The sequence below is a fragment of the Hipposideros armiger genome, unplaced genomic scaffold (genome assembly GCF_001890085.2).
Source record: "Hipposideros armiger isolate ML-2016 unplaced genomic scaffold, ASM189008v1 scaffold_48, whole genome shotgun sequence".
NCBI lineage: Eukaryota > Metazoa > Chordata > Mammalia > Chiroptera > Hipposideridae > Hipposideros > Hipposideros armiger.
In genome coordinates, this window is record NW_017731398.1 from 4,821,204 (window position 1) to 4,835,492 (window position 14,289).

Genomic DNA, 14,289 nt, shown 5'->3' on the forward strand with positions numbered 1-14,289 from the left:
GGACCAGCATGTGGGGTGGGGGTGACGGGGCTCCCGTGAGCAACAGACTTCACTGTGGGTACCCAGCTACCCACTGGCAGAGGGGGCTGGTGGGAGGAAGGGGGCTCTGGGCGGAGGGCCAGCACTGGCCAAGGCCTGGGGCCCGCGAGCGCCAAGCGGCCAAAGGTGGACAGGCCCCCCCGGGCACCTGCGCTGGCCAGGGACATCCTCCGGTACTTCTCCTTGTTTGGGGCACCCTCGTTGGCACCCGCGGTCGCGATGGCAAAGGCAGAGGCCGCCGACAGGGCACTTCGGTTGTTGTCCAGGTCGCGGCAGGGGGTCCTGACGACCCCGTTGTTGTAGGAGAAGAGCAGGAACTCTGGAGGGAAGACGCCAGCCCTCAGCCCTTCCCGGCCCTGCCTGACTGAGACAGCCAGGGCCCAGGATGGGGTCAGACGGTGCGGCTGCTGGGGCCTGCCCCCCGTCCTGCCTCCCCACTGCTTCTCCACAAAGTCCCCAACCGCCCCTCCCTTCTCTGCTGTTCGGACTCCGTCGCCTTGTGGGCACAGCCGGCCCCAGGGCAGCAGTGAGCTTTCTTGCCCTTGTCCATTTGGGATGAACGGGTGGCCTGTCCGGTGTCTGGCACTGGTAACTCATGCTGACGGCTCACTGGCACGAGAGCACGGAGAGCCCTGCACACGGCGTCCTCCCCTTACGAGCTGTGTGGCCTCGGGTAAGTCACGTAACCTCTCTGAGTCTCAGTAGTCGCTGGGATAGTAACACCGGCTTCAGCGGGTGGGAGTGCAGATGAAAGGAGATAACACAAGTGCTGAGAGTGTGTGAGAAGCTCTACGTACGCCGTGGAATATCAAGGCCATTAGTGATAACTCCTTAGTAGTAATGGGGACCTTGTAAGTCCGGAGAGCAATCCGTGCTCAGCACAAAGTGACAGCACTTGAGCTGCGAGGAGCAAATGCTGTCCTTGAAAACCTCAAAGCTGATTTCTGACATCGGCTCTGGGTGAGGTCGGCTTCGCGCGTCTGAGAGGCTGTGGCACGTCCTTCGTGCGTCCAGGCAGTGTCTCTGCAGCTAAGTGACCTGTTACCGGGTCTCTTCAGCAGGTGAGCGCTCGCCTCACCCTCGGCATCTCAGAGCGGTTTTGTGGGAACCGGAGACCCAGGCTCCTCGAGGCCCCTTCAGGACACGAGCCTGAGACTCGATGACCCATCAGTCTTTTCCCTCGATTGAGAAATGGGAACAACCCGCCTACTCAGCAAGGCCACCGGGTGGCTGAAGGGCTGCGTGGAGCCTGACACGGATCAGGAGCCCACAAAGCACCTCTGAACCCGAATGTCCCCTGGGGACCCGCCTGTGTTGGATGGGCTGTGAATCTTGTCTGAGGCTGGGCGTGACGTGGCCGAGGGAAGACCAGGGCCCACCCAGCTGGTGTTGCGGCCCCGCAGTCACCTGGGGTCCTGAGGCGCGAGACGGCCCCTGCACTGTGGCCACCCTAACGGAAGGATGACGCCGGCTTGCCCTCTCTCAGCTTGCCCGCTGCCCTCCCCCTGCCTGGGCCTCACCGTCCTCTGGGCTCTCTCTGCGGTTTCGGATTGGGGCGTGGTACCTGAGGAATTTTTGCTCTTGATGGATTTTGGTGTTGTTGGCGACTTAGTTGGTGACGGCTCAGTATCACCGTCATCACTCGGGTTTTCATCAGTATCTGACTCTTCCCTCATGGAGACGTCTGAGCCTGGGGAAAGAAGGAGGGAATTTTACATTCCTGAAAATGGCCATTGATTTTTAAGTTCGGGGCTATCATTTATCGATGCAGAACAGACTATGTCTGGGTTATACCTGGGGAACAGTTTACCAGCATTAGCTGGCCCTGTCAGCCCTGTCATGTGCCAGTGGGCGCTGTGAGTCACCAAGAAAGCTTTACTCTACCTGGGCTTTTCGCACCTTGATGGGCACACCTGGGCGTCCCGTCAAAACGCAGTCTGATTCAGAGGTCAGGGGTGGGACCCTTCGTAACAGGCCCCCAGGTGATGCTCACCTGGCTGGGCCATGGACCACACTTTGGAAGGCAGCTATGCTCACCACTATACCACCAACGCCGTACATGGACCACACTTTGAGTACCGAGGTCCCCCTGCGTTGTGTGTATGTGTGTGTGTGTGCGTGCACCTTAGGGTGACCACTGCCCTGTCTGCCCAGGAAAGCCGTGCTCTGCACCTGCCGTCCCATGGCCCTGGTCACTAGCACAGTGTCCTGGTTTGGGCACTAACGTATAGTCGCCCCAGTCCTGAGACACACTTTGGGGAAAGCTGATGGATTTGATGAAAGGTTCCGCGCTGGCGTGGTGAGATCATCTCTGGTCCTCGGTTTCCCCAACTAGAAAGTGAGTGGAGTCGCCCTTGACCTTTTTGAGAATGCAAAGGAAATGACAGCTGGTCCCTTGAGGAAAGAATGGCCCATATCTGTGCGTGCACACACACAATTTGCTGCACAATCAGCCAGACAAACCACCCAAACAAATGTCCTTCTCGAGCGGTCAGGAGGGCTCCAGAGGGGGGTGGCCCCAGCGCCGTCTGCAGCCACCGCCCCGCCCGGGGTTCCAGGTGTGCAGCACTCCCCGCTGCTTTTCCTATACCCTCAGTCTGGCCCACTCTGTCCTCTTTATCGACTGTCCTCCCCTCCACCTCCATCCAGTGGCTACTCCAGGAAGCCTCCTCTGACTCTCCTGACGCTGTCCCCACCCTCCTCCACGCCCGTCGAGCGTCCCTCTAGCACAGCACATGGCAGGCGTCCACGTTTCCCAGTCTGGTCCCGCTCCCCAGCCTGCCTGACTCTGGGAGGCGGGAGCTAGGACTGATTATGATGGACCTGGCCTGGGACATGTCCACTGCGGAGATGGACAGCCCCAGGGATGCGGGAGGAAGCTGTCGCCAGGGCCCTGGGCATCTCTGCAGCCGGGGCTCCCACACGGCCGCCTGTCCACTCTTCCCAGACGGCATGGCCGCCGCGGCCTGGCCGGGATCCCCAAGGCTCCCCTCCTGCCCCGTGGGGGCCCACCAGCCGCGCCCACTCACCCTGCTTGCTGGGGGCCGAGGGGTCTTCCGGCTTCTCGGCGGTCACGTCACCCTCGTCTGCAATCTTGTTGGCAAAGCCGCCGGACACGTAGAGCTTGCTGGTGTCCAGCGTGGCCTTGCCGAAGGGCGACATGGCCGAGTACATGCTGGCGTAGCCGTTGGAGCTGCAGCCCAGGGCGGCCAGGTCCAGGGCCTTGCCGCCCGTGATGATGGGGATGTTCAGGGAGAGCTTCCGCCGGCGGCTGGGCGAGGACGTCTTGGTGATGGACAGCGGCGGGGGCGAGGAGAACTTGCGGGTGGCACGTGGGGACTTTGGGGGGTCACCGTACAGGAGCTTGTTGTTCTGGCCACTGGCGAACAAGAGCTCCAGCGACCTGTGGGGAGGGCGGGATGTGAAAAGGAAGGGTCAGCGGCCTGGGTGTCCATCTCTGGTTGGAGCCAGGGAGGCTCTGCCTGCTGGGAAAGGAAGGACGGCCTGCTGGGCCCCCGGGAAGGATCTGGACTGGTTTCCAGGCAGAGTGGCAGGATGTGTGCCCCCTGAGGCTTGAGCAGGTGGACAGTGAGCTCTGGTACTGCAGGCCGGGGATTGGGGGGACGGAGTCGAATTTGGGGGTGTGGGCTCTGGCAGCAGAGGTGTGGGCGGGAGGGCGGCTCGCTCCAGCCTCCAGGCCCCCTGGGCCCTCCCCATGTCTTGGGCTCGAATTTGGGACCCGCTTGGCCGCCCCTTGGCCCTGGGGAGGTGGTGTGATTCAGGAGCTCTGCTCCACGCAGCCCTAGAGCCAGGCTCTGGCCCCACGTCTCGCCTGGGGGCAGAGGAGCACGGGGTCCACCACTGTCACCCTGAGTCAGACAGGCGGGCACAATGGGCTCAATGAGACCACGGCCCTGGGTTCAAGTCCCCAGTGAGCCACAGACTTCTGGGGGCCCTGGGGCAATCTTCTTGGCCTTTCTGGGCCCCAGGGGGCTAAGGTGGCCTGCCCTGCACGCGCGGAAACACGCCAGGGTACCCACAGTGGTCCCTCATTTTAGAGCAGGACGCGGCCCAGCAGAGGAGGGGTGAGGATCAGTGTGTGTCTCCCTCCATCCCTTCCTTTCTTCATCCGGGAGGGTGGGGAAGCTCTGTCCCTTGGAGCTTCCAGGAGGGGCTGAGGGGACCGCGCAGTGCGCACCCCGAGACCCTGGAGCCTGCAGCCCTGCCGGTTCTGGGCCCGGTTCTTGGCCGGCTGTTTCCCAGGGCGCCTGGGCGGGGTGTGTGTGTGTGTCAGCCGGCCGCGCCCTGCCCACCTGGCGGGGATGGCACTGATGGGCTTCCTGTAGATGGCGATGAGCTTGTCCAGGACCACGACGGCCGTGGTGAAGACGCGGTAGGAGTGCAGGAAGGTGTTGAGGAAGTCGATGCTCAGGAAGCGCAGGTCGGTGAGCCGCTCCAGCAGCCGCCCCACGCTGGCGTAGCGGATCTGCAGTACTTTGCAGGAGTTCATGGTCTTGCTGAAGCGGATGTCCACGTCGTCGCAGTACAGGGACGCGTCGGACCTGCGGGGTGGGGGAGGGCGGCGTGCTCTGAGCCCCTGTGGCGGGCCGGACAGACGGACCCCTTGGCTTATTATGGGAACAAGGACGGCTTTGGGAGGGGGGGCTCCGAGGAAGGGCAGGCTGTGACCCCCTTTTCCCAGCAGGATACCTAAAACCCGCCGTTGTGAAATTCCCGGATAAAAGAGAACAAACTTAAAAATGACGTGCGGCCGACTTCACAGGACACACAGACATCTGTTCGCACAGACACATGGGCACGAATGTGCACGGCTGCGCCATTCAGATGGCTAAACCGTGGAAAGCACCCACCCCAGTGTCCACTAATGGATGAGAGGACCAGCAGAACGTGGGCTGGACACACGCTGCACCGGGAATGCACTGTGCTCGGCCGGGGAAGCCATCACAGAGGGCACATGTGGTCCCATCCATGGGTGTCACCCGGACCAGACAGTCCCCGGGTGGCCGCCAGGGGCTGGGGGAGGAGCGGGTGGGGCTGAGTGCTGATAGGTGTGGGGTTCCTTTTGCGGGTGACAGAAGTACTCTGGAACTGGGTAGTGGTAAGGGTTGCACAACACAGTGAATATGCCAAAATCCACCCGTGGATGGAGGCCAGGGAGCCCGTGGCCCCCCAAGTGGGACAGAAAGGAGGGCGAGCAAGGCCGTTGGGGGGCAGATGCCGGAGGAGAGCAGCGGTCCTGCTGAGGGGGCTCACAGGGTGTATCAGAAGGACGCCAACCCCCGTCCCCCGGGGTTGCTCAGTGTCCCTAGAAACCTGCGTTTTTTAAAAAGTGTCCTCATTTTGTAATTAGGAAAAGAAAAATACTTATTTTAAAAGGGGGCATACATTTTCATCCCTGTGTTATAGTTTAAGTAGCCTAATCCAAAAATCCATGAAGCAACAGCCAACATCCAAATAGACGTGAACTCAAAACAAACACCCAAAAGATGTCGGCACCCAGCCCCCTCAACCCCCAGCATTGGCTGGTCCTGTGCCCCTGCTGTCACTGTCACTTGACCAGTGGCCGGGTCCAGACGAGGTGAAGGGCACTTACTTGATCATCTGTGGCACTGTGACCTTGGAATTTTCCTCAAAGGCGTTCATCATGAGCCCATTACACCGGATGTTATCCACACACTGGAATCAGAGAGAGGACCGGGTGTCAGGGCCTCGGTCTCCATTCTGGTCCTCGGGCGTCGCAGGGTCTCTGCCAGGCGGGAGGGCCATGTGCCCCGCCAGACACAGGGTGCTCAGGCCTCAAGGTCATGGGCAAGGTCAACGCAGAGCGCCCCTGGGACGTCGGTTGAAAGTCAAGCTCCCACTCGGTGACCTTTTGGGGGCTTACCTGACCTCCCTGAGCCTGTTTCTCTACCTGCAAAATGGGGGTAGTGACTCCTACCTGATTGGGTTGTTCGCAAAATATGAGCTACTGACCCTGACCACTCCATTGCTGACCTCTGAGGTCCAGTGTCAAGGACAAGGTCAGACCCATGGTGGTCTGGGATCACTTCCTTGGGAGGCCAGCCCAGCAGGGCCCCCGTGCCCCCTGCCCACAGGGCTGTCCTGCAGCCTGTCCTCTGGCCACCATGGTGCCAACGCGCTTTAACAGGGGTGCAATGGCTTCCCCTGTTAAAACTCCTGCTGGCCAGGGGCACAGATGACGGTACCTTGTGCTCAGCCTCTGAAAAGATTCCCGACACAAAGTTTGCTTTGAACGAAAAGTTCAAAAAGCCTGGCCCACAGCTCTGAGCTTCCCGGAGGCATCAGAGTGTCTGGGGAAGTGTCGGAGGGCCGGACCCCCACTGGCATCAGCCACGTGGCTCCACGGGGGGCAGAGGCCTGGAGGACACTCTCCAGATGAGTGGCCCTGAGCCTTTGACGGCCACACTCACTGGGCACATGAGAGAGGCTTTCCAGGTTTCTCCTGGGCATGCTTGGTGCTTTGAACATATGTCCTGAGACTCAGAGAGAGCACACGCCTGCTACACTGCATCCCCGTCTGCCTTGGGCAGGTGGGCTAGAAGGAGGTGAACGGGCAGTCAGGGCAACCCAGAAGTGGGGTGTAGAAACGAGGAACAGGGGGCGGGGAGGGCACCCTTAAATAGAGCTAAGGCTGCCCCCCAGTTCTCCATAAACACAGCTTCCCAGGCCCCCTGCCCCTGAATGGGGGAGCTCTCCAGCCTGTTTGTCCTTTCTCCCACTGTCGGCAGCTGTGAAGGGTCCTCTGCTGCTGGGACGGGCTGCGTGACCCCCTGCAGGCCCTGGGGGCCAAGGGAAAGGCCTGTCCTGAAGCCTGTGGGCTCACAGCCTCTCTCCAGACTCAGATCTCTGCCCTGGTCCTGCCCACGGTCCCCCGGGGCTGCTGGCTGGTGTGCTCTCTGCAGCGCTCCTAGTGGGCGACTGGCCTGAACACGTGCGCAGGCAGAGATGGAGGCTAGACCCGTGGACACAGCTGTCGCTGGGCTCTGCGGGGCCCTAGCTGTCCCTCTTGAAGCTCTGCTATATCCCACATCCGTGGGTCGTGGTGTTCAGACTTTTCTGTGCACTGTAATGGCTGGGGTGGGAGGGCGTGTGCTGAAATGCAGATTCCCAGGCCCCTTGCTAGAGATTTGCATCTGGTGGGGGTGGGGCGTGGGGGGGGCACTGCGGGAATCTGGAATTTTAAGAATCACCACAGCGGATGACCCAGGTGCAAGGGGTTCCCAGATCCCACTTTGTGAGTGGCCCAGGGGACTCTACCACGTTAACGAGATGGCTGAGCTCAGCCTCGGTGGGGACCATGCCTGGAGGACACTCTGTGGGGGCTGTGCCCTTTCTGTCGGAACCCTGCAGCAGCCCCCAGGCCCCCAACCAGCTTAGATACGAAGGGACCACAGGCTTGGAGGAACAGGTGCGCTGCTCACCTGGCTGATGTCACTGGTCCACGCTGCCTTCTCCTGCCTGGATGAGGCCACAAGGATGACTGTGAAGGGCGGGGCATCCTTCGGCTCCACCCCGATCTTAAAATCCAGGCGGTCCGTGTCCTGGCCGGGCCCTTTGGCTTCCAGTTACAAAATATGGAGTTAGCAGAATGAGCGAGGGCCCTTTTCGAGCTGGAAACTCTTGCAATGGTCCACCCACTGGGGCGGGCAGGAGGCCACCGCTTACTTTCAGAACATCTCTCTTTTTCCTAAGGTCCCCACTTCAAAGATGGGAGAACCGAGGCCCGGAGCACAGAAGCAGCTGACAAGCACGCGGGGACAGTGGAGGGACCATAAGATTCTCCAGCCCAGGAGAGGGGCCGCCACCCGTCAGCGTCTCCCCTCCTTCCCTCCCCACGGACACCACACCTGGGCCCAGACTTTCGGGGTGAGTGAGCGTGTGTGTACCTGTGTGAGCAGCTTCCACACCTACCTTCTTCCTCCGTGCTTTCTGGGTCCTCCAGCAAGGTGCAGTCTATGAGGGACACGACTCCATTCTGAAAAAGAACAGGGGGACGTGTGCCGGTTTAGGAGTCCCAGGAATTCGGGGCTGGGGTGGGGCTTTGACAATAAGCATGAACGCAGACTCTGTGTGTGTGTGTGTGTGTGTGTGTGTGTGTGTGTGTGTGTGTGTGTGTTTTGTTTTTCAAGTTGAGGGACTTGAATCATCATGTAAGAAGCCCAATGAATGAAGGGGACCACACAGGATTGTCTCCGAGTGGCCTTCCCGAATGAGGTTCGCGGTCGGCTGGGGTGGGGTGCGGGGGCTGCCCTCTTCCTGCCCCTCCAACAGCAGCTCCCAGGCCACCTAATCCACAGCAGCTTGACCTCGCCGCGCTGGGCCAAACCCCTCATGCTACCAACAGGGAAATAGGCCCGTTTTACAGACCTGTCACAGGTATTGTTATTCCAATTATACAGACGAAGAAACGACACAGGGAGTTAAGTGTCTCGCCCAAGGGCACCTGGCAGGTGTGGGGGCAGCCTGAGGGCCTCAGGGCCCTGATCCCAGCCCACGGTCATCCCTGCTTTTCCATCTTTAGGACTAGCTGGGAAAATGCCTCCCATCCCTGAGTGTATGCGCCTTGCTGGGTCCCTGGCGGCGGCAGTGGGACATCAGTGACCGATGGCGGGCTCCTCCTGCCTTCCCCTCAGGTGTCCCTGGACTTCGTGATCTGCTTGTCCTCGGTGAGAATAAAGCAGTGACAGTGCGCAGGCTGGGAGACCGCGGCCTCCTGCTGGCTCTCGTCTCGGTCGCTGGTGCTGGGGGAAGCCCGCTGCTGTGCCATGAGGACAGATCCACGACCCAGGAGCCGAGAAGGATCCCCGGTCGCAGTCTCGCCTGCAGGTGACACAACTCAGTGCCATCCTGTCTGCAGCCGCCTCAGTGGGTCCAGGCCACCAGGCTTCTGATTTCCTGACCCACAGAAACAGAGGCAGTAAACGTTTGTTTTAAGCCGCTATGTTTGGGAATACTTTGCTACACAGCGACAGGTAAGTAACATGGTAACTGATGACGGACGATAGGCTGATCTCTATTTGAAAACGTTTACAGGGCAAGCTGCCCCCCCGGGAGGCCGAGGGGACGGAAGGAAGCATCCGAGGGGCCCCAGAGACCCCGCTTCTGCTTCTCTTTTTGCTCCGTGGTGGCCATGGGTGACCCCCAGGCCTCCTGGGCCTTGACGGCCCAGCGATGTCACCGGGCCCGATAACCTGGAGAGCCCCATCGAGCCCTGACGTTTTCTTACTGGTTGTTTGAAATCTTGTGGGTTTGTGGTGCGCTCCCTTGGGAAGGGACTTCCGGCATTCTATTTCCAACCGCGGAATTTAAAGAGAAGTGGTTTGAATTCTAGCTTAGGGTTTAAGAGCACAGAGTCTGGCTCTAACCCCAGCTCTGCCACTTGCTGGCTTCCAGGTGTCTCAGTTCCTTTATCCACAGAATGGAGAAGGTGACGGTCTCCGCCTCGGTGGGTTGTCGTAGGAATTAAATCCATGTGAAGTGTTTGGTTTGGTGCCTGCTGCTGTTACTGTCACTTCGCTGGGCTGCTGCCTTGCACGCTCCCTCGCTGGGTCCTCACAGCCCTCCCCCGAGCAGGCGCTCGCATCCCGTGTGGCAGATACGTAAACCGAGGTGCAGTGAGGTCGTGCCCCTGACTGAGGTCGTCCACTGGTAAGTGGCCGGAGTCTGAGTGGCATTCCCGTGTTCCTTCCCAGTGTGCTGAGGCTGACAGCTCAGTCTCCACCCGAAACTCAAATTAGGCAAAATGCACAACCATGACAACACGCACTTCTAGGCTTTCAGAGCAAGAGGCTGCCCCACGGTCCCCGGCGTGGACGAGCTCTTCACAGCAGCGGCCACAGGGCTGATGGCCAGGGAAGCGTTCCTTGACACACAACGTGTCTGGAACTAGAGTCCTCGATGTTTGTAAACCAGTGTCCCCGTGTGCAGCCCAGCAGCTAATGTGCCGACATGTGGGCACGAGCAGCGTGCTCCCCGAGGCTGCCCTCTATCTAGGAGCCAGCACACGAGGTCTGGGGGGATGGCTTCCTGAGGCCGTGGCCTCGTTAGGGCACCTCTGGCCTGTCCAGGCCACCGTGTGCTCCGATTTGAAATCTGCAGAAGCACATTTCCAGTCATCACAGGCTTCCTGCTGTGCCGAGTGGGTCTCCGTGCACCTGCCTGCCCCTGTGAGGACAGCCACCCCTGTTTACAGATGTGACTGTAACCCTCTCCTAGGGTCACACGCATGACAGGCGGGGCTGAGAGCAGTGGACAAGCGTGTGCTGTGCCTGAGATCCTCCCTGGGGCAAGGGTCTCAACAGGTGCCGTTTCACAGGCTGGGAAGGACAGGAGGGAGGACTGCCTGGAGGAAGAGGCTGTGCACGGGAGTGGGGTCGACGAGGATGCAGGAGGGGCCTCGAGGTGCTTACTCCCCCCGCCTGTAGGGACGGGCCAGGTAGCCGAGTGTGTGGGGTCTCCTGTAGGGCTGTGAGGGGTTGCGGACCTGCCCTGTGTGGGCACCCAGCAGCCTGCCAGCATCGCCTGGCCCTGGTCAGGGCCCCCTGCGTGGAGGGAGTACTGAGAGGGCGCTGGGAGGGGCCCGTCTGCGCTCCTTTAGTCAGAGATGAGAGAGAGAGGCCATGGGTGCTGCTGTGGTCCTCAGCCAGGTGCCATCTGTGCCCTGTGTCCCCCCATGCGTGCACACGCGCAGGCCTCTTAGCAGCTTGTCGAGCTCCCGGACTCCTCTGCCCCTGCACCCAGCCGGAGGGGAGCCTCTGGGGTCTTGATACTCACCTTCCCATCTCCGCGAGCGCTCGGCAGACCCCAGCCATTCTAAGCAAAGTTAGGCTCGCGCGTGGCTGTGTCCCTGCCACCCGTGCCCACGTGGGGTCAGGGCAGGGCCTGCCTGGCCCCCGGCACCCCAGCCCGGCCCCTCCCCGCGGCCCCACCTTGGTCAGGTGGAGCTTCCCGCCAGAGCCTCTGGTGCAGATGATGAGGTGCTTGGAGAACAGGAAGCATTGCCGCTCGCCCTCTTTCTTCAGGGACAGAGACCCCAGGCGCCCCCTGGTGATCTTGCCCTTTTCGGACATGGGCACCTGGATGAGGGAGCCTGTGGGCGGAGAGAGACCCTGACTGACCCACCTGCAGGGTGAACCTCCGGCCTGGGCGGCGCTGAGGTTGGCTGTGGGGCGGTGTGGCTCTTCGTCCCCAGTAGCAAACCTGCACCCAGGACACGCCCTCCAGCCCCCCTTCAGGGCCAGGTGTCAGGAGCTGGGGTGGGGACTGGCAGGAAGTGAGGGGGGAGCCCTGTGGTGAGAATGCAGGCTGGGGGTCTGAGCCAGGCAGGGGCTAGCGAGTGGGGGGCTGGCTGTGGCCCAGGGGGCTGAGCAGGAGACTAGGGCCCCTGCTCCATATGCAGCCCTGGGTGGCGGACGTCCCCTGTCAGCCAGGCACACTCTGCCGCAGACCCCACCCTCCGCACAGCGCTCCCACCACCCTGGCAGAGCAGGTCCCCACCCCGAGCACACCCACCTGGGAGTGCCTACTCAGGCTCCCGTGCTGCCTCCTGTGGAAACCTTCCCTCCCTGACTGCCGGCTCCTGCTCTGGGCCACCTCTGCCTCCTGCCTACTCCCGTCACTGCCTGAACCCCTTTCCTGCACTGCCCCCTCACGGCCTCCCTGCACAGTCCGCTGCAGGGGTGTGGGTCTGTTCTCTGGGTGCCCCTGGAGACCCTTGTTGGCCTTGCCCAGAAGGGCAGGCATCAGTGTTGGCTGCATGACTGAACAAGGGAGAAAGGGCTTGCCAGGTCCCCCGTCTCATCTCCAGGTCACTGCCCTGGCTCAGAGCCGTGGCGTAGACGCCTGGTCTGTGGGAACACTGGCTGCCCCAGGAGAGGTCATTCTTCAGGCCACTTCCAGCTTGAGCCCAGTGCAGCACAGGGGAGAGAGGAGACAGGCCGGGCTGGCTCTGGGCTCAGGGTGGCCTGGGCCACAGGGCCACACATAGGGGCTCAGACCAACTCCAAGGTGACAATCCCCTTGCTAAGGGTGGCAGAGACAGCTACACGGGCCAGCGGGAGGTGCTGGCAAGCTTTCGGCTAGTCAGAGGGCCCCATTCTGAAGTGGGGTGACCCCTGGGGCATGCACGCAGACGCTGAGCTTCCTACTGAACGTGAGATCTGAACCAGGTGACCTTCAAATGCACCGTACCTCCAGCGTCCCCGAGGTGGCAGTCAGTCCCTCAGCCACAGGGCTGTGCCTCTCCACACTGCTCCCAGGTGAGCAGAGGCCACAGGCAACGAAAACACTCTTCCCAGAACCGCTGTGGTCACGGCCTCCTCAAGGAGCCAGGGAGATGACCCACACTGAGCCTCCCAGACACTGAACATGCTGTGATTCACGCGGCTAGTGTGTGCCTGCCCCCAAAAGGACCTGTCACTACTTACTAGGACATGGAATAGACAAGCAAGACCACTGGGAAGAATTATGTTCACATCTGGCGGGGAGGAGACTGAACACTGGTGTAACACCGGCTTCTATACGCAGAGACCCTGAGGTCCACCTATCGCTGTCACAGCCCCCAGCAACCCCAACCCTCCCCGGTCAGGCTGGTGCTCCACATGATGCCGGCCTCCCAGGGCTGGAACGCAGGTGCCGCCCTGGCCGCACCTTGTCTCACGAAGGTCTGGCTGGTGTCCAGCAGGATCTCGCAGCCCTCGATGATCATGCGCTCGATGGCCAGGTTTTTCCGGATGTTCTCAGTCTCGCTCACTTCGTCGTGCATTATCCTGTGGGGACGAGAAATAACCCGGTCAGGGACAGGCAGACACCACCGCCAGAGAGGCGGGAATGCAGGGGTCCTGCCGGATCTGGGGGAAGCCTGCATCGCGATGCTCACTGGGGCCCATGACAAAGCCGTCGAGGGCTGGCATGTCCTGACTACCAGCTAGCTGCGTGTGGGGCGCTGCGAGGCACGGCCGCGTTTCGCCTTTCTGACAGCCCAAGGAGGCAGGTGACCTCATTGCAGACAAGAGGACACGGAGATGAACAGCTAGGAAGCCGGCCTCTGATTTAAGGACTGAAGCATGTGGGTAACAGATGGAAGCATCGGGCGCAGGATGGGAGGCAACAGGCAGCTGCTGTCCACGAACCTGTCCCTCACCCGACAGCCAGTCAGTTCTACACACAGGCACAGAGGCTCTTCCCTGCCCCAGGGCCTTTGTACTGGCTTCTTCCTCCCCTGGAACGCCCTTTCTGGGGATGCTATCTCACCACTGGGCCTGGATAGGCTTATTTTGGGAGGACCGGCAGTGCGGCTGGCTCCGGGAGAACTGGCGTCAGTTCCCTCTGTCCGTCCTGGACATCTGGGAGGGAAGCTGACACATGAACTAGCCCGCTATATGAAAAGAACGACTGCGGTCCTACTGTCCCAGTACTGCCGCCTGCAACACCAGGTGTGTCCACAAGGTGGCAGCATTTACCTGCTTTTTAGCAACATCGTGGGCGGGAAATACCAACACGAGCTGGAGACTTTGCTAAGGGCCTTGAACGATTCCCAGGACAGTGAGGAAAGCAGAGGGACAATTTTAGGTGGGACGTGTGGAAAAATACCCCGCCTCCTCCTGCTCAGAACCTTGGTACTGGCTGTTTCTTCCTCCCGGATACAGTTACAGCGCTACCGTAACAGTGGCCCCGGAATGGCTTATTTTCAGAGGACGTAGCAGTGCATCTGGCTCGGGGAGGACTGGCGTCAGTTCCCTCGGTCTGTCCTGGGACATGTGGGAGGGAAACTGACATACGAGCCCGCTATATGAAAATATAGACTGAGGTCCTACTATCCCTTTTCTGCTGCCTGCAGCACCAGGCGCGTCCACGAGGTGGCAGCATTTACCTGCTTTTTAGCAATACCGTGGGCGGGAAATACCAGCACGAGCTGGGGATTTTGCTAAGAGCCTTGAAGGATTCCCAGGAGACTGGGGAAAGCGGAGGGACAAGTGTGGTTGGGGCGTGTGGAAGAATACCCCACGTCCTCCTCCTCAGGGTTTACGTACTAGCTGTTTCTTCCTCCCAGGTGCTTTTACATAGCTATGGAACAGTGGTTCCGGGATGCCTTATTTTCAGAGGACCTAGCAGTGCATCTGGCTCGGGGAGGACTGGCGTCAGTTCCCTCTGTCCGTCCTGGGACATTCTGGCAGGGAAACTGACACACTAGCCCTCTATATGAAAATA

General features: G+C 60.7%; 1 protein-coding gene across 1 annotated transcript in view; it reads right to left on the reverse strand.

The window, feature by feature from the left end:
• The window catches only part of RASGRF1 (Ras protein specific guanine nucleotide releasing factor 1), an 82,365-nt gene that overhangs the window by 30,574 nt on the left and 37,502 nt on the right, over nt 1-14,289 (reverse strand). Inside the window, exons 9-17 of the mRNA XM_019640004.1 lie at nt 12,730-12,848; nt 11,010-11,170; nt 7,993-8,056; nt 7,503-7,639; nt 5,654-5,736; nt 4,353-4,601; nt 3,069-3,442; nt 1,604-1,729; nt 120-358 (exon numbers count right to left, since the gene is read on the reverse strand). Of these exons, the coding sequence (XP_019495549.1) occupies nt 120-358; nt 1,604-1,729; nt 3,069-3,442; nt 4,353-4,601; nt 5,654-5,736; nt 7,503-7,639; nt 7,993-8,056; nt 11,010-11,170; nt 12,730-12,848 (1,552 nt within the window). The remainder of the gene's footprint in view (nt 1-119; nt 359-1,603; nt 1,730-3,068; nt 3,443-4,352; nt 4,602-5,653; nt 5,737-7,502; nt 7,640-7,992; nt 8,057-11,009; nt 11,171-12,729; nt 12,849-14,289) is intronic.